This window comes from Sceloporus occidentalis, unplaced genomic scaffold, assembly GCF_023333645.1.
Source record: "Sceloporus occidentalis isolate IW3139 unplaced genomic scaffold, rSceOcc1.0.p SCAF_7, whole genome shotgun sequence".
NCBI lineage: Eukaryota > Metazoa > Chordata > Lepidosauria > Squamata > Phrynosomatidae > Sceloporus > Sceloporus occidentalis.
Window position 1 is genome coordinate 37,581,325 of NW_028316987.1, and position 20,062 is coordinate 37,601,386.

The 20,062-nt window shown below is 37.9% G+C and overlaps 1 protein-coding gene across 1 annotated transcript in view; it reads right to left on the minus strand.

Annotated features, from left to right (window-relative positions):
* Positions 1-10,077: 10,077 nt before the first annotated feature.
* BBS9 (Bardet-Biedl syndrome 9) overlaps positions 10,078-20,062 on the minus strand; it is a 259,252-nt gene continuing 249,267 nt past the window's right edge. The window contains exon 23 of the mRNA XM_089532607.1: positions 10,078-12,054. Within this exon, the coding sequence (XP_089388733.1) occupies positions 12,014-12,054 (41 nt within the window). The 3' untranslated portion in view covers positions 10,078-12,013. The remainder of the gene's footprint in view (positions 12,055-20,062) is intronic.

Here is a 20,062-nt window from a genome sequence, read left to right on the forward strand (position 1 = left end):
GAACATTGTGGCCCTAATTTGATTCAGCCTGCATCTGATCCACCAGAGACTGGAGATAACAACAGGGATTTCTCCTGAATAGAGAGCAAGGATTTCACCTTTAGCTCTCAGATGGCAGGAGCTGACTGAATCCCAACCAAGGACGCAGCTAGCTCCCATTAGCACTGGCTAAGTGTGTTTTGCTCCTTCTCTTCCCTTCCTCCTGGAAGTACTGGTGCGGATAGCCTGACTTCTACTGCCACTTTCATTTCCTGTCCTGGGAATGTTAGCATGGAGTGAAGTCTCTTAGACAGGACTTTGGAACAGAAACAAAAGCAATCTAGCAGTCCCAAACTGTGTTTAGCTGGAAGCCTAAACTGCATTGTGGGTTTATAACCGGGAGTTAGCACAAACCAGAACTTGAAAGCTAATAATCGCAATAACTAGTTAATTGCAATTAGTTCTTTTCCCCAATAGTTAATGTATATGGCATGCTTGTGATTAAATATAGGATAACTCAACTCCTCTTCAGGCTGCAGTCTATTGGTCCCAGAGTTTCTTTTCCATTTATGTAGCTGCACTAAAGGAGGGAGGAGGGCTTTCACATAGTTCAAGTGCCAGCCCATGCTGCTCCCTTGTGCTATGTTGTGGGTAGGGATGCCATAATTCCATATTATAAACTGGGACAAAATTTAGACCAAAATGCAGGACATTTAAGGTCCTCCATTGTTCTTAAATGTCCTACATTTTGGGCTAAATTTTATCCTACAATTGTCCTGCATTTTGGTCTAAATTTTGTCCTACATTTTGTCCCGGTTTATAGTAGAGAATTATGGCAACCCTAGTTGTGGGTGCTGAGATGGTAACTTAAACATGAAGTGTATGTTTTGTATCAAAGGGTTGTAGCATGCAATTTTAAAAAAGAACTAAAAGTAAGTTGGTTTTAAGTTTAAAAAATTAAAAATTTGTAATGATAATGACAGCTACCTTTGAGCCTTACAATGAACAGAAATCGGGTAACCAATTGGCTTATTTTAATGGCCGGGTATCAATTCAGGGAAGGCCTGCCAGAAGTAATCTGTCTTAATGGCTTTTTCATTATAATATTATAATATAGTATATATATTATACATATTATAGCATATATGGCAAAGTATCATCTCTGTGCTAAATATCTGTGCTAAATATTTATTAAAGAAGCTGCAAACTCTTCTTCCAACTGCCACCATAATGACACTATGAACTGAAATGATTACAAAAAATGACTTTCAATTCTAAACTACCATTTTTACTTCGTTCCATAAGTAGATAAAGTTGTAATCCATGAAACTACCTCTTATTTTCCTTGGTTCTAAAAGATACATCAAGAATGGCTTTTCAAAGTTCAAGCCTTTAATAGGAATGGAAGCATTCAGCCTCCAGGAACGTTTTAGCCTGTGAGAGATTACAAGCTTGTTACAGAGTGCTTTCAGATTCCCACAGCTTAAAATCATCTGGGAAATACAATGCTGTTCAATACAATGCTATTTAATAACTGGTAGAGAGACTGGACATACCTTCCCACTGTGTTTATTGTTCTGCATAGCTTTTATTCTCTCACCCAGAGCAGATGTGAAGATATGGTGGCCAAGACATGCTGCCAGAAGATATCAGGTCAAATCACTTAACTGAGTTTTGCTTCAATCCCACAACTAATTAAATCACTTGTTTTTACATTGAACCCAAATAAAATACAGCTAGACAGTTGTGCTGTGATCTCTTGGCCACACTTTAAAAAAGAAAAACACAAGGGAAATCAGCATTGAAGATAAAAAAAATCATAGAATTCATATTTCCTACCATGTGTTTTGCGTTTCTTAAAAAACAGTAGAGATTTTGATCTGTCCTAATGTGGCTAGTAGGAATTGTTACTGAGGGGGGTTCTGTAAACACTGAAATTATTGCTGTGCTATGATTAAGAGAGGGATAGATGTGTTTTTAGTCTGAGACCGAAGTCTTGTACATTATAAGGGCAAATTCTCTGAAAAGCCCATTGACAATTACAAATATTTTTCCAGTTCTTCCTTACCTGCTCCACTTCTGCAACATAGAATCTGAGCCATTTCATTTACAAAGGTTATAAGGCAACTGAAGCATTCGTGTATGGGCTTTACCAATGGCATTACAATTCATAGTGGTTTCAGTCCTAAGCAGCACATTTCAGATGTTGGACTGGAAAATTTAATCAATGTTTTGCTGAAGCCCTTCTGACTGAAAAATGGTCTCAGCAAACAGGTGCAGAGGCTGAAAGTAATTGGTTACAAATTGGTTTCTTTTCCAGACAACTAAGGTTTATTAAGGGAAAGGGGCCACTCCTTTTTGGGTGTACAGTATTTGTAACTTTAGTTATTTTTATCACTGAATGATAGAGGAAGATTGGGGTGAGATGGATAAGCAAAGTAAAGTGGTTTCCAGCCTCTTTTAGGCGTTTAGTCAATGCATGTCTCGAAAGCAGCTGGAAACTAAAACAAATCAGCACTAAAAACTGGAGAAAAAATAAGACAGGACAGTTCTACTCAAGGCAGAAAATGCACATCTTCACACCTTCATATAAATGCCCTGATGCAAGTGCGAGGCTGTGGCAAAGCAAGAAATGAAAGTGTATCAACTCCAATGAATGTAATTAGGCCATACACAAACTAGATTGTCCAACTGGGGAGTGGGGTGGAGGGCATGTAGGAGGGCCTCCATGATGGTACTTTGCTAATGTATCACTCACACACCAATGCGTCAGTGACCTGTACTGGTGAGCAGAGCATTGCATGTGCATTTGTGTGGCTGACCAAAGGGGCGGCCATGCAATGGGATGGCATCTGGGTGAATACAGGAGGTACTTGGAGGTCATCAGTGGTGTGTTTGTGTGTCAGTGCGCATGTATGGTGGGGAGACAACCAAAAAAACCAACAACAACCCCAAACCCACTGGCATGGCTTGATGCTACTCTGAGTGTTTAGTCTGTGCTTATTTGGTCCACCTTGGGAGTGGGCCATGAGGGCAGTAGGGTTTTGACCTGCTTTTGAAAAAAGCAGGATTTTTCCTAACCATCTGTTCTGGCCCACAATCACATGGTTCAAGAGCTGGCTTATGCTCTGTTATAACCATTCAGGAGACAACAAGATGGATTGGAAAAAATGCATTTTGTATCACTGGCCAACATTTTTGAGAATGGGATAGATAGTAAAGGTTACTTTCAACACACAGTAACAATAAGTAAATACTGGAGGTATGAAGATTGGTAGCTGTAACTAATTACTTTTAAATGTAACTTTCTAGAACACTGATCTGACAAATTATTACAATTAGTTGTGTAATACTGTAAGGGACATACCATGAGAGAGAGATCCTTAAATGGGTTGACTCCTCTTGCAGTGGTCCCAAGATAAAGACACTAGAGAGGTTCCTCCGATGCTGTTCATGTAGTGGATGAAAAGGAAATTAGGTAAATGAAAGCAAACAGTGAGGGATAGAGCTGAGGGTGGGTAGAACTACTGCCAAAAAGCATATGTGACTATGGCAGAAGCTTCTGGATGCACCTCACTGGCACAGGATAACCCAAATGTGTAAGTAACAGAGACCATGAAGAACTTGGAGAAAAGCTTAGAGGTGATTTGTAAAAGGTAGGATGGTAACACAGTGGGAGCATCTTCAGGTGATGGTTAAGTGCAGTGATCAAACACTCGTATCCATTCTGACATTTACCTTCCTGTTTCTTGATATTTGGGCCACAGTCATTTATATATATACCACATCTTTCTTATCCTTATTTAATTATCTAATTCCATCTGCAGCAACTTTTTAGCCAAGCTTACTGTTGAGCAATCTTTCTTGCACATTCAAAGAAAAGTGCAACCCTTGGGAATGCAAATTCTCAATGAGGTATTTGAATTATAAGAGCAAATAAGACTGGTTTCAGGAAATATGAATAGATATTGCTTTTGTTATTTTGGTTTCCACTTATTTCAAACATATTGTTATGTATCTTTCCAACTGTTTGTCAACAAAAGTCTTGCTAATAAGCTACACAAGAGGCTTATCATATGTCTACAGATAGCTGAGAGAAACTATCAGCAATTAATTGAAATGTTTTAGCCTAGCCATCTGAAACAGAAGCCTCCATGCTTGCAGGGCACATAGGACTGCCCTCACGGCCATAAGAAAGAGCAAAAGGGAGCAACGTGCACATGTTTAATGATGGCTAATAATGACTTAACTAACAAGAAATAAAGCATTAGCATCAGCATCCCATTACAAGCTAATCTGATCTAATGGGTGAGCTGGGAATTCTAACTGGTGACTTGAGTTGTATCTGCATTGCCAAATGCAATAATAAAATCGTGAACAATTAACTCATCCAGAGCAAATGTGACATTTACTTGGAAATGTGCAGTTAAATGTATACATGTCAGTTGGAATCAGCTGCACCACAAGCCTAAATCAAGATCGTGGTTTGAGTTAGTTTCCTGTGAAAGCAAAGGATATTTTCATCTCATACAGATTTTAGAGGAATGTAAATCCATTCAAGAGATCTGTAAAAATTATTCCTTTGATAAAGAAGATATTTCATTCGGTACAATATATAAATATTAGTATTTTTCTACTGAAGATTTAGCATGACCATTATCTTCACTCAAAATCCTTTGGTCCATGGCAGTAAATGTTTCTTCACATCGGGTATGTATCTAATATCAAACAATGAAGGACAATGGTAAGAAAGTGTGTTACTGAAGTAAAATCTATCAGAAAAAGAAATTTATTACTTTTTACTTACATTATTTGGATAGCAAATTATAATTGTACATCAAAAACTTCACATGTATTAGAGTTTCTTAGGTTTCAACAAAGTTGAAAGTTGTTGATAATAATAGCATGTTCTGATCTTCAAAGGAATTAATATGTTTTAGTGTACTGTTTTAAAAGGAAGGGTAAACAACCAATCACTGCAACATAATTTATAAATCAATTAATGCTGTATAGCAGCTCTTAAATTTCTCTTCCACCTTATAACTGAAATAACTAATTCCATAGATCAACGAGTTTGTGGAGTTGGCTCTTTGTGCCATTAAGTAATATTCAGTTAATACAAATATTCTTATCAATAGAGTATACAAGCAATTAATTTTGAAAAATAATCAGCTCTTATAAGAAAATAAAACTGGACATTTTGAATGCAAATTAAGGGAAAAAACATTTGGATAAGTCTGAAAAAAATGGACTGGATCTAGACTAGGGCTGCATCTACAATGCACAAATAATGGCATTTGACACCATTTTAACTGCCATGGCTCAATGCTATGGAATCCTGGGATTTGTAGTTTGTTGTGGCACCAGAGGTCTCTGAGAGAAAAGGCTAAATATCTCACAAAACCAGAAATCCTAGAATTCCCTATCTTTGAATTCAATATCATTGGCAGTTAAATCAGAGTAAAACTGCACTACTTCTGCAGATAAAGCCATGGCCATACCAGGATTGGACTAACTAAAATCAATGGAACATTAACTTAGGTCTCACTGATTTCAGTAGGTCTGCTGAACATATAATGAAGGTTGAATCTAACCCAGGAACCTTTAGTAAAATCAAGTTATCACTGATAGATTGACTAAAACTTATAATATTGTGCCCACAATATATGCATCTATACTGTCTATATTAAGTTTATTTGGTAAAAGCATTTCTTAAAAATATAAGAATAAGCTAATAAAGTAACATCCATTCTGCATAGGCAAAGTTTTTCTCATAGTAAAATGAAAGCTGTTTCCATTGTTATTCATTGCTAAAATATAAATAAAACTTTACATAAGAAAACGTTGTTTATATCTAAATGACTGTGATTTTATCAATAGCCCTGTAACCAGTTAATACTGCTGCATAATATCACATTTTAGTCAGCAGTATTATGTTCATTGGCTTTAGAAGTATGTTGACAACTACACATCTGGCCCTCAAAAAATATCAAATTGGCTTATGGTTGTTATAACAGTTATACACATGTAGTCATTTGGCTTTGACTCTTCTGGTTCTGGCAGTCTATTATATTGAAGCTGATATTACATTATTACTAAAGCTTATCTTTTAATATAACCCGTATTTCCTCTGTCTTTTCATATTAGGTCCAAAACACACTGTAGAAATAATCCAGTTTGAGACTGCTTTAGCTCTAGCTCAATGCTAGGGAATTCTAGGAACCCAGCCTTCTCTGTTAGAAAGCTCTGGTGCCACAATAAACTACAGTTCACAGCTAGATTCCTTAGCACTGAGCCAGAGCTGTTAAAGCAGTCTTGTACTGGATTATTTCTGCAGTGGGTTTTGGACCTTAGAGACAAATATGGCCCACATTTTCTTTGCAGGCCATCTTCTAGAGGCTTGACCTGAAGTTGTGAATGGAAGTTGTACAATAACATCTCTGTATTTTTGTACTATGCCTAATCACGTGATAAGCTAGGATTGCACAAAACATTGTCCGTGGTGTGAGTACAACACACCAACCACCTAAGGACGCTTGCCATGTGCAAGATAGATATGGTTTTCAGACATCGTGTGAAATCATAGAAGTAGACCTTTTAATCAAGGACATGTTTACCCATAACATACAAGAGTACAGATGTGGAAAAGCCCAAAGGTTTTGTACTGTGTAGTTCTGCCATAAATGTTTGTGAAGTTATCCTTCCTTATATCCTGAATTTCCATAGGAATTTTGTATCATACTTCATTAAGTTCAGTATAAACAGGAATGAACACCACTGATATGCTCTGCATGGTATAAAACTAATAATGTGTGATAAACTGAATCTATATTGGCCTACTTGAAATTCTGGCTTCCATTTTTTAAAAAAACGTAAACTTCATCATAGAGTGTATTCCTTTGATGAGGTTTTTATTGCTTGACTGCCGGCCCCAGTGTCCCACATCACCCCTATATTGCATGTTAATCTGCTTTGTTATAAGGCAGAGATCCAACTGCACAGCTGACGTAACATTTATGCCTTTGCACAACTTTGCCAACACTGAATTACCCCACATCGTCAGTGGAAAAACAGCCCATAGACCAGTGGCTATGGCTTTGGATGGATAGGTCTCTAGTACATGAAATATTCAATATCCCAATTCAATTTTAGTTGGAACCTCCTAGTGAATACTGTGGCTATGGAATAATTTCCCAGATGCTGTTTTGTTCTCCAGGAGAATATATGCTTGGACATGATGGAAGTTAGTGCTGGGCTATCAGGCTCTAAACATGGGTTTAAAAAATGTTTAGAATTTTGTATTATCTTCTCATGCCATTTTTAAGACAACGACATTCTTGTATTTTAGGCCGGTTTTTAAAGGACCTTATCTTTTGCTTTTGCAGATATTTTGCTTAAATATCTGGTGCACTTTCCTTACCAGATGCCTCCAGATATTTTGGACTACAATTTCCAGAAGTGTTGAACTGTTCCAATTATGCTAGTTAGCCCTGTCGAAAACATCTGGAGGACATCAGGTTGGGCAAGATGGATCTAGTGATTCTGATTGTTTAAATTCATAATTTTTCAATAAAACATACAGATGACTTTAGACGGACTATGTATTCACTTTGAACACTTTGTTCTGCTCTTTTAGTCAACAGATATTGGGGCTTATAAGAAAAATAGGCCTGCCATCAAATACAGAGAGGTCTCAACGAAAATTGGGTAACATTTTAATGTTTCTACTATTTCTTTTAAAAGCAAAAAAATATCTGTGGATCGAAATCATGAGCAAAACATTTCCTGGACCCCTACATTTCCTCCAACAATTTAACTCTTGTTGAAGATAGCAAGCTTTCATTTTGATTTTCCCAATTTAGTGTATACATAATAACTCTCTCACAAAGACATACTCCAGGTAAATTAAAAAAGTAAGAAACTAGATGTTCATAAAAAGCTTGTCTGAACGTCTTTGCCAACACAGTGGTTTCTATATGCAGGATTTTAGGGTAGGAGTGGAGAAATATTCACATATGTAGTCTGAACTCAGTCACAGTGGGAACTAAGCCAGAATAACCATCCCTCTTCTCTTTCTTGAATCCACCTTTCCCTCCTCAATAGCAGGAAAAATATATGGGAGTGTTGGATGGGGGGGGGGGGGGAGGTTGATTACCGATTTTACTTTTCCCTGGGTCTTCTGTGAGATACTGATCTGTGTCTTCTGAAAACTCTGGCATTCAAATTTTCAAAGACGTTACTCAAGAAGAAATCAAATACCACTATTATTTCAAAACTTTAACTACAAAAGGGCCATCACATGCAACAATAAAGACCTACAAAATTGGGCTTTTTATCATAGTTATCTGGAAGAGAACTCTGACAGACCACAAAAGAGGGATTTAGGACAGTGTTTAATGTTTAAACTGAAATGCTCAGGGAATTGATTAGTTCCCCATGAATGTTCAGTGGTCCTTGAAAGAGAGAGACAGAGACACACACGCATATGTGCATCCCTTTAATGTACAACAGGTTCATTTATATTTCATGACAATTTCCATCACTGCAGGAAAATACAGAGAAAGGACTAAGAAAGAATGTGACATAAAATCTGGGTCCAACTCACAGACCATCAAGATGAGACCATCATCATTAAACAGCATCATTTCATAATCATCTGTTGAAACAAAGTTCCAGAAGCAGAAAGAGAACAAAGAAGCATTTACAAAGATATGACCTACAAACAAAAGCTTGCCTAAAGAATGTTGATGTTTCCATTCAAACCATTCTTCTACATCAGAACACATTCCAGGGCCAACAATAAACTGTGACTTTTCAAGCTCAAAGATTACAATATTGTACAAATTAATACTACGCAAATCTGCATAAATTGTTTCCAAATACATCTCAGCCTACTTAGAAGATTCCTTCAAAGGTTTCTACGAGCAAAGAAACAGAAATTTAAAAATGACCAAGAATATTAAACTGCACATGAATTAAAGTGTGTATGGGGGCACTACAATTAGCAAGAAGCCAGTCAGACACAACTCCTAATAAAGCACAACTGATGTAGATTGTTACCATCAACAGCAGCAGCAAACTGGCTATGTCTAACATATATCTCACTAAATACAAAAGCCCTATTCATAGATGCAAATGGGGATTAAATCAACAAACGAAGAAGGAAGCATGCTAGTCCTGCTACTTCTGTCATTGCTTTGATCATGTGAAAAGTGATAGTTCTGAAGAGAACCTTTTCAACCCAAGGAGGTTCTCCATGTGAGACCAAATTCAGATTTTCCAGAGTACTGCCTCACGTGGAGAACCTATAGGCTTAAAAGATGCTCTCTTCTTCACGACTCTGACTTTTTACATGATCAAATTTTCTACAGAGGGCATATGGCTGTGCAAGCTCCCTTTCTGGCATGTTGATTTAAGCCTCTCTCTCCATGCCTGGATTGTACTAAACAAAAAGTAGATCCTGGGAAACAGCAGCAGCACATTTACAAAAGCTAATGTCTAGAAAAAGCGACAGAAATGAGACCGAATTCTCAAATTCTGTGTTGCAGAGAAGTTCACAAAGGGAAAACAGTGGAACTAGAACCATGCCTGAAAAGTTATGGAAGAAGAAAAATGTGGGAATGAGAAAATTTTGCAATTGTAATCACCAAGAACAGAAAGTAATGAATAATGTCAGTGAGCATCATTTAGCTGAAGAAAAGCACTTCAGTGGAAGACTGGTGCTGGTGCCTTAATGCTCTTCCTTAGATTGAACAGGGTATGGAAGGTATCAGTTCTGGCTAACATTATGGGCCTTGTCAACAAGAACTGCTTCCTCTAGAATGGACCACTTGGTACTTATTTGTGCATCCAGACTGTGACAGATATTTTTAGTGACCTGTTTATTCTGGAAATATGCATCATTAAAAGTGTATTTGAGGTAAATTATAAGTGTCAGACCTATATTACAAGGGGGCAAACTATGGCCCAGTACAGACTGCTGGTTTGCAGCAGCCTGGGGCCAATTCTAGGTTTCCGGAGCGCACAGCATCTGCATGCTCTGGAACCCTAGCACGTGACAGTGGTGTGATCTTTATGTACCACCGTCCACACAGCGTGTGTGTCAATGATGCCACACACGCACCACATCCAAACAGCATGGCAGCTGTGTGACATCAACGCGACACCCCAGGGCGCAAATGGTGCCTTGGTGGCATCGCAGGAAGGAGCTCCATTTTGATGTTTCAGGCCTTTTGGGGGAGGATCGTTGTTGTGGCCATGCGGTAGCCGTGGCACCAATCCAGAGGAAAAAGGGGCGGCCTCTGCCCACCCCTTACTTATAATCTCTATTGGGCCTATAATTGTTTTGCAAAAGAATTAGGAAATCTTTTTTAAAAGTTATATATTGGGAGGAATGGAGTTTTATTTCCATTCACTCAACAAGTAAATCACTATTGATTAGAAATAGGATAAAAAGCAGGTGGTTGCTTTCTATCACGGCTGTAAACTAGGAATGAGAATCATGCACCTGTCCTGATGTTAGACTGAAAACACCAGCAGCCCTGGCCAGCACATCCAATGTTGAGTAATTGTCCAAGCTGCAATCTGACAATTTCTAGAGAACCACAATTCCCATCCCTCCAATAAAAAGTGTAAAATTAAAATATTTCTGAGGGAACCAGGTGTGCATGTATGCACAATGGTATAAACATGCATGCAATATTAGGAGAAAAACTCTCTTTTGACTGTTTGATAAAATATTATACTTCTAAACTTCTGGTTGCACAATTAACAACTATCATCATTAGCCTCTATGCACAGTTTCAATGTATGGGATTTGGACCATTTGCCACAACATAGCCGAGAGATTGTTTTTAAAAAAATTACATATGTCCAAGAAAAAGCTGGAGTGATTGCTAAGACTTCACATTGCAATACTGCCAAATAAGCGGCAATTTTGTAATTTGATGTGGTACAACAACTAGACCAAAATAAAAAGAGAAGCATATGTTTTAATTGGAGCATGTAGTATTGGAACCAGGCCTGAGTTATTTTCAGACAGTCATACACGTTTCTGAATTAACACTATTTTCATCTTGACTTCATTAGTCCTTTCACATGCTTTCTTCTGGTGTGCATTATTGCTTATAAAACTTTACAGTCAAAGTTGTTTGGGCTGCAATTTCTAAATGTCAAGGTTATATAAAAAAAACCCTGCAATTTCATCCCCAAATTCTAATATTTTAGGACCGATGTATGAAAATTTAGACTAAGTGTGACTTTCTGGATGGGACTGCAACCCCCATAATTCCTCACCACTTTGCTGATGGAAGCTGCAGTTCAATATTTGGAAAGCCAGTTTGCTCACCCCTGGTTCCACCCCACATACTTGGCAAACATGTGCCACCAAATTACCCAACAAAAATAAAATCCTCCCTTTCAATCTATGTATCCAGATGTTTCAGGCCAAACAAATTGTAATTAAAATAGTTTCATGTTTAAATAAAAGGATTTCAGTCCTGTGTAACAAACCCCATATTAGATTTAAATTAACAAAACAAAATCGTAAGCAACCTGGAACATATCAAGACAATAGAATTTGGAGATTGCAATGTGTTTTGTTGCCCTTGTACTAGCCTTCTTGCATACCTCACTATAAAGACAACATACTATATTTGCATAATATCACACAAGATGACATTTGTAAATCCTGAAAAGATAAGATATACACATGCAAAAGTCTGTGTGTTCATCCCTTGGTTCATAAAAGTCTTTTAGTCATTATAATTTCTACAGAACATTGATAACTGCACATTACTATAAGACTGCTTACTTCTTCCATTTGATAACTGGCCCTGAACTTGGTTATGAGAAAGCATGTTGAATATTACTAGATAATAAGCCAGGGGCCTAGATGCAACTGGAAGCATTTTGCACTGTTTGTGGACTTTCTTCTTGAGGTTGACTCTGTCTGCTGCAGAAGAAAATAAATTGTTCTTGTTGAATTGTAAATGTACAGCTTTTTAAAATCCTCCTGAGAGTTCTCTTGTGCTTTTCATGGCTTTTCTGCTTCCTGTAATTCATATTGTGGCAAATCTAGAGAGAAACAGAAAGAAAGAAAGATTGTAACTAAATGTGGTTATACCTAGCAGCCTTGATGTCAATACCTTGCAGTTCCATCATTTGCCAAAGTCTTGTGCATCAGCAAAGCCAATGGTTTCCGATGATTTAATTTCCTGGTGCTCCACTATTCTGCAAATTATAGAGGGATTTCACATATGCACTTCAGTTTAGCCCCCTCCCTGCTTTTGATTAAATATACCTACGCATAACATATATATATATATATATATATATATGGACAATTGAAGTTTTGAAGTTCATTTCAGATAGCAGAAACACTATCCCTTTCTAGTTGACACATTTAGAGAATTGTTTATAACAAATTAATAGTTAGAGGAACAGTTTATTTAAAACTACCTCTTCATCAATCTTCCTTGTAAATGTGTTGGCAGTGCAAGAAGCGGGAATAAAGCAGCCTTTTGGTGATAAGCTGGAAGTTCTAAATGGTGAATGGTTCAATTCAGATTTTAATGCCCCCACCCTCACGCAACATAACTCCAGTTTCTGGTTCTTAAGAACCTAAGTGCATGAGAAAGTGGTTAGATGTGTTGTTAAGAAGTTGAACAAACTTCACCAAGGATCCAGAGCCAGAGATACAAAGCCCCCTAAAGGCTAATAGAGAGTAGCAGCTCAGTGGAGAAACACTGGAGTGACACAAAAGACCAAAGCAATGAAGTCTCAGCAAGAGCATTAATTCCCCCAGGGTTTGTCAGGCTCCTTTGTCTGAAGAGCCTGCTTTCAAAAAGACAATTAAAAGGACCATGTGGAGTTGGGTTAGGTTGGCAAAGGTCAGCTTTCCATGGAGCTTCTTTTGTTCTGCACTGTTAGAACATGCTGAGCTGCTTCAGGGATCACCACACGATCCTGTCTCCTTTAATAACTTCATTAATGGCCAGAAAGAAGGAGTCAAGCAACAGGTTAATTAAAAGTATATATTATCCTAAATTGAGAAGAACCACAAACACCAATCAAGAGAATAAAAACAAAACAAAAAGAGTTTGCAAGCTAGCCACAGCTGAGCTGAGATCATGAAATCTAGAAATCTATTTTTGTTTGAGGTACGCCTATTTACTGAAGATAGCTTCTTTTATTTATATATGTTTATTTATATTAAAAAATATGTCCTGCCCTTCCTCTTAAACCAATCTTAAACCAGCGTATTCACAGCACACAGCAGACCATCAGCATAAAAGTCAATGAAAATACACAGTGATCAGTTAATAAAGGCCTAAATACCTTAAAGCTCCAGGTCCCATTTGAACTAGGAAGCTAAGCAAGCAGAGTCAGTCATGATTAGTATTTGGATGGGAGTTCACCAATGAATATCATGTGCTGTAGACATAATTTGGCTGAATTTGCATGTGCTGTAGGCTAAATTTGAAGGAAGGAATTGACAAAACCATATCTGAGTATTCTTTGGCTAAGGAAACCCTATGAACGCAATATCCATGCTGAGAATGACTTTTCAGTTCTGACTTAGGACTTGTTTCCCATGACAACCATGGGTCTGTCTCAAGTGGTATCTAGCCCTACTCATTCTTCCGGGCACATTTTGGACCTTGTCTCCTGTGTTGAGTGGGATGATGGTGATCTGGGAGTGGAATACTAAGGAGACTAGAATGACCCTCTCCTTGCTTTCCTTCTGTCAGCAAGCAAAAAACTTCGTATCTTCATAGGCTGTTGAGAAATGAATGATTGAAGAAAGGGCTTTTAAGAGGATGTGCTGTTTTTTACTGTATTGTCTTTAAACTGGGATTTATTATCTTTAATTGTATGCTCTACATTGTTTTTAATGTTGCTGATCATTTAATTCCACTTTAATATTGACCTTTTGAATGTTTTGACTGTAGTGTATCTGTTTTAATTTATAAGCCACCTTGAGCCACAGTTCTGGAGAAAAGGCAGAAAATAAACAAAGTTTAAAATAATCATAATAATCAGTGCTGCTACACAAAGAAGACTTATAAAAAGAAAGGACTGTCTCCTGGTCTGTGGAAAGAACACACATAGGCACATCACATCACACAGTTTTCTAACCTTTGAGTAAATCAGTATATTCCCATGCCTTATATAAAAATACTCAACTCCTCTATGGGCATATTTACAAGATAGAGATTATACACCGTGGCAGAAAAAAAAAAGGTTATTGGCTTTCTCACTTGCAAGTTAGCATTTTTCCTAACATCCTTAAACAACATTTCTAATAAAAGCGTGATAATCATGATTCCTTAAGAATGCATCTATTGTTCACAGTTTTCTTAATCACTGAACAACAAAAACCCCAGAGAAGAGATACAGCTTCCGTTTTCTTTGCATATAATCTTCCCCTCCATGAATACATGTCAAATATGTATTTCACTGAGTCTTTAGTAAAGGCACAAACAAAGATAGCATTTGGAAGACCTGGTGATACCAAAACAAGTTCATAAATTGCACTAAAAAGAAAAGGAAAATGAAGTAAAACATAAAGTGCATCTGTTATTTTAAAATATAATGAAATTAATTTATAGAATTAAAACCATTCAAAAATCTATTAAAACAGAAGATAAAAATAGAGATACAAATGTGAAGGATGAGGTATAAATATCGTAAATAAGGTTCTAAATAAATATCAGAGATATGGATAATTATAACAACATAATAATATAAATATTAAACCAAAAAAGTTTCATCTTCCTCTATGTCAAAACAAAGCTTCACTATTGGAATATATTTTCTAAGTCTCAAACACTAAAGATATGATAGTGAGTAACAATTTTGGCCTCCTGCCTTTAACCATTTTTCTCCTGTACCCTCATCCCAGTTACAAGCTTGACAGACTGTACTAGAATAAGTGAGGTTATCGAGGATTAAGTCCTAGATTATCTCCTAAAAGTATTGTCCTGGTTTGCAAAGAAAATGAAAAGCAATGTTAGATGGTTGAAAGGAAAGGTCAAACTACGATTTTGTCCTAAACTGGGACTGAAGGAATGAATTGCTCTCAGAAGGCAAAGGATAGAATATGTGAGCTCAAGGCTTCTGAAAGCTCTATCACCACTTGCAAGTGGCAGAAAGAGTGAGATGACAAACCACCTCCTTAAAGATCATGCTTGTAGCAGTTTTCTCCAACATGGGTCCTTCTAGACCTATACTTTGGCCTACTTTGGTTCCTATTATTCCTGACCATTGGTCATGCTGGCTGGGGCTGATATGCACTGTAGGATAAAACATCTAGAGAGATCTAAATAGGGGAATGCTAATGTAGAATGAAATGGTAACATAGGCCTGTTACAGACAGCCAAAATAAAGCTGCTTCGAGTCACAGTGGAGGTATGGTGTTTCAATGATGCATGCGTCCTAAGAGTCCAGAAGTTGCACCAAAGCCATACTCCAGCCCTAAAGACTGGAGCGTGGCTTTGGTGAGGCTTCTGGACTCTTAGGACACATGCATCATTGAAACACCATACCTCCACTGTGACTCGAAGCAGCTTTATTTTGGCTGTCTGTAACAGGCCATAATCTATTAGACAGTTAGTATGGTGAGACCTTGGTATCTCCTGGGACTCAGTTTCAGGACCCCCTGTGAATACCAAAATTTGTGGCTGTTTATGTCCCATTAAATACAATAGCAGAGTGAAATGGTGTCCTTTATAGCAAAATCAAGATTTGCTTTTTGGATTGTTAAAAAAGAAGAAGCTGTGGATGGTGGAATCCATGGGTAAAGAATCCATGGATATGGAGGGCCAGCTGTACTGAACAACTTCAGTATCCATGCAATGTCCTGCTAGAAGTGATTCAGGACTGCATGGCTCCATGGCAATTGTAGGGCTCTCCGAGATGATATCAGCCCCTGTTGATAAAGCTCATATTGGTCGTTTGCTCTGAAGGGTGCAATAGAGAGGTAGGTATGTAGACACATTTTGTGGTCTTTGTGTCATGCACAAAATCCATATTTGGTTGGGTTTAGACTTACTGTACAAGGACTTATCTGTATGGGTGGGGGCCTATTAGATGTCAGAGAAGCCTATCTTTGGAGAAAGATATGGTTTAAATCAACTACTAATTGATTTGGAGGAGTTCACTGCTACCTAAACTGGTAGAGAAATGGTCCACAACATTGACACAGTGATCCCACAAGCATCCTCTTCCTGCTGATGGAGTGAGGTGAACTCTAGGAATGCATTGTTTTCTGTGCAATGTTTTGTTTTTGAGTGAAATGCACAGGGTGTTTGGAGTCCTGTGCATTTTGTAATGAAGCAAGCATTGATCAAACATCTTCAGGCAACTAGAAAAGGGTTATATTTAATATACAACACTGTAAGTTTAATTTTCAAGTTTTAAAATGACTTCTATGCATTGTTTATGCATGTTGTCGCTGAGGGTGTAGTGGGAGGCCTGTAATACTATCATGCCATTTTCCTATTAATCCTGTGGATAATTTTAAAGAAGATTCTGTATTATATACAAGTATTTATTTTTATCATTCTCAGAACCTACTTAGGTGTGTTTTATACATAGTCCAGCTGCCTATAGAATTCAGATTCTTAAAAAAAAATTAATCAAGGTTAATATTTCAGTTACTTCTGGTAAACAGGAAAACAGAAAGTTACTTTTTTAAAATTAGAACAGTATGGTCTATAGAATAACTGTAACTAAGTACTTGTTAAAAAGAATTTTCCAATATCTGGTTTCAAATGAGAATCTTGCATATGTGTGTGTGGCATTCCTCAAGGAGACATTGTTGGGTTGTGGCAATATGATACCTGACATCAAGATGAAAATGTTGGAAGTGACAATCCAGGAATCTGGGATTCATTGCCGGTAACACAGAGATAAGATGCAGCCCTATTTCTCCATTTCATCCACTACCAAATGCTCTGAATGGTTATCTGGTTCAGTAAATGGGGAATAAGGATTAATAAACTGAAACTTAATACAGAGAGGACAGAGGTGTTCCTAATCAGAAAAAAAGGATGGGTACACAAATGTTTTAGATCAAATAGTATTTCCAATAAAGAATTACGTATGTTGTCTGGAGATGGTTTCAGCTTTACACCAGATGGCAGCTGTAGTTAGAAGAGCCTCTGCCCATCTTAGGCTAGTGTGCAAATTCCATCCATTCCTGACAAATTGAAACCTCACATGCCTTCATTACATGTAGACAGAATTACTGAAATATGCTTTACATGGAGCAAACCTTGAAGAATGTCAGAACATAGATTTGGTCCAGAATGCAGCTGTGACTATGCTGGAGGATACTTGCTTGAAGAGTTACTATGCTCCTGTCCTGCAAAAAAATGTGCCTTGCCAATTTTGCAGGACAGGAGCATAGTAACTCTTCAAGCAAGTGCCCTCCAGCATAGTCACAGCTGCATTCTTAGCACAATTTAAAATGTTGCTGAAGACCCTAAGTGTCTAAGCACTGAGATACTTTTGAGCAGGGTGAGCAATAGTGAGATGTAGAGGAACACCTTAGCCCACCAGGAGTCCTAGAAGAATGTCATCCCCGAGTGGTGTGTCAAGTAAGAATGAGATACCCACCCCCCCCGGGTAAATAGAGAAAATAAATAACTTGTGGATAATTGCCCCTGTGTTCCTGGCCTGTTATTGATTGACTCAAAATGCAATGGTTGTAGCATTTACCCTGTATATAAAGCATTATTTCCCATGCTCTTAAAAAGAATTAAAAGGAATTCACACTGAATAACTATTGATTGTTGTAGGTTTATTAACCAGGTAAGCATATCAGAATGCCTCTTAAAATCTTCCTTGTTCCATGAGATGAGTCACTATCCTCAAAGACAAATTACAGAAGAGAATTAACTTAAGGACAACATTTCCGTATATTTTTATATGATTTCTTTTTGCAAGAGCAGTCACCCAACATCTGCCTGGAACAAAAGCCAGCACCTCTTAAGGATATGTGAATTACAACAGCTTTTCATTCATGTTGGCTGACTGCAGTTCATACATCAGAGCTAAAATCTCAGCGCCTCCTTGTTAAAGCCTATAGATCCTCCCGCCCATCTAAGTAACCTTTGGCAGCTTGGGCCGAGCTACTAATAATCCTGCTAACTCATTATAATGGCATCAATTTCTTTTATATGAGCAATGCATGCTCTAAAGCAGTAATAGATCAAATCATCACAGAAACCAGAGGAAACATTTTGGTCAGAATACCAACCAGACAAATAATAAGTAAGTGTGACGTTGACATTCTCAAGAGTGGTCCTGCACCTCCTAGACTTGTATCCCTGCCACTCTCACTGTGGCCCATGGTCCCCCTTCAGAATCCCTCCTTTGATATGGAATGACTGCGTTTACAGGTGATCTTACTGTGGAGTAGCATGTGTTAGTTTTTGTGTTCTTGATTTTGGGTTAAATTAGTCATGCTAGCTGGAGAACTGCAAGTACTTTATACTTATATTATTGATTTGAACATTGACATGACTGTTTGGCACTAAAATTACTGCTCTGTAGACCTCTTCCATCATGAAGCATATTTTTGGATCAGGCTCTACCTTTACAGTTTCTATGGGAAAATATGAATAACAAAAGGATGTGTATGTATTAAACAGGCATGTCTTTTGCTTCCAGATGTATTGCCATGAAAAAATAACTAAGGTGCGGGACAGACCGCTCCAAAAGGAGGCCTGCTGGCAGCCTATTTCCCTCTGGAGGGATGCTGCAGCCGCCAAACCGCACAGCGTCACTTCGGAGTAAAAGGCCAATGGAGCATTTGTGACGTAAGCAATGTGCAGCTATGTGTATATGCTGTGTGTCGCTTACATCAAAATGGCGGCGCCCGTGTACATGGGATGCCACCATTAGTATGCCGCCACACTGTGCTAGGGTTAAGGACCATGCGGTTGGTGCGTGGTCCCTAACCCTAGAACTGGTGCCAGCACAGCGCTTTGGGATTGTCTGTCCCACGCCTAAGTGCACTGAGAGATTTTTAATGTATAAACAGAGCTATAGTCCTAGTGTGCCAGGCTATCTAAGGCACCTATTTTCTTACACAGTGAGAGAACACACACATGCCAAGAGAACAGGAAGTTGGAAACCCATCCAGGCTGCATGTGCATCTTAGAATCTACATTGCTCTTAATGCTCAAGAGCTTGGGACAGTTCCAAAAAAGCTAGATTTACTGTGTGTTGAAAAAACAGTCATAGGGTCATCAGTGTATGAAGCTAGTGTAAGACCAATGAACAGCTGCTCTTCAATATATTGTTTCTTCCTATAACAAGGGACTACATTATAGTGCGGATGATAAAATCATATCCAAGGTTTCCACAAATTCCTCTGGAAACAGCAACAATATTTTTTAACATTTGATGTCATTCTTTCTTTGGAGTTTTAGCTGGGAGGAGGAAGCATTGAGGGATTTGGAGGAAAATGTGCTCAAAACAATAGCCAGGGGAAATTACTTTGATGTAATATTTTCCCATCTTGGATTTCACACATTGTTTTTACCTTGCAGTGTAAGGGAAAAAAATCCCTGAGATCTTTTTTCCACAACTAATCTCTTGATAAATTTCACTCATGGCTTCTAAACAAAAGAACAGAAAAGTCACTTTGTCTTGTGCTTTATCATAATCATAACTTTATCATTCTGGCACATCCTTTTGCTAACAACTGATTGCTGACTACACAAATGTGACATATATGAGTTGTATAGGGCAGCAATTCCCAAACTGCAAGGAGAGCAGAATATCTGAAAATAGGGTTCAAATTACTTGGGACAAATAGGATGTTCAAGCCTTCCTTCGCTATCATAACATGGGTGAATTGGATGCCCTCTAATAGGACTCTGAGGAGCCTCACTGAGTCTCACTCTATTTGATTGGATGACCTGAAAGAGCTCTGGCTATGTGGTATAGGTATTTGTACAGTATACAGTTTTAAGAGGAGAAAGCAATGTTTTGTTCTATTCATGCTTTTAATGATAACATTAGCTTAGTGCCTTGGTTCAGAAATCTTTGCACACACCAACAGGCTGTG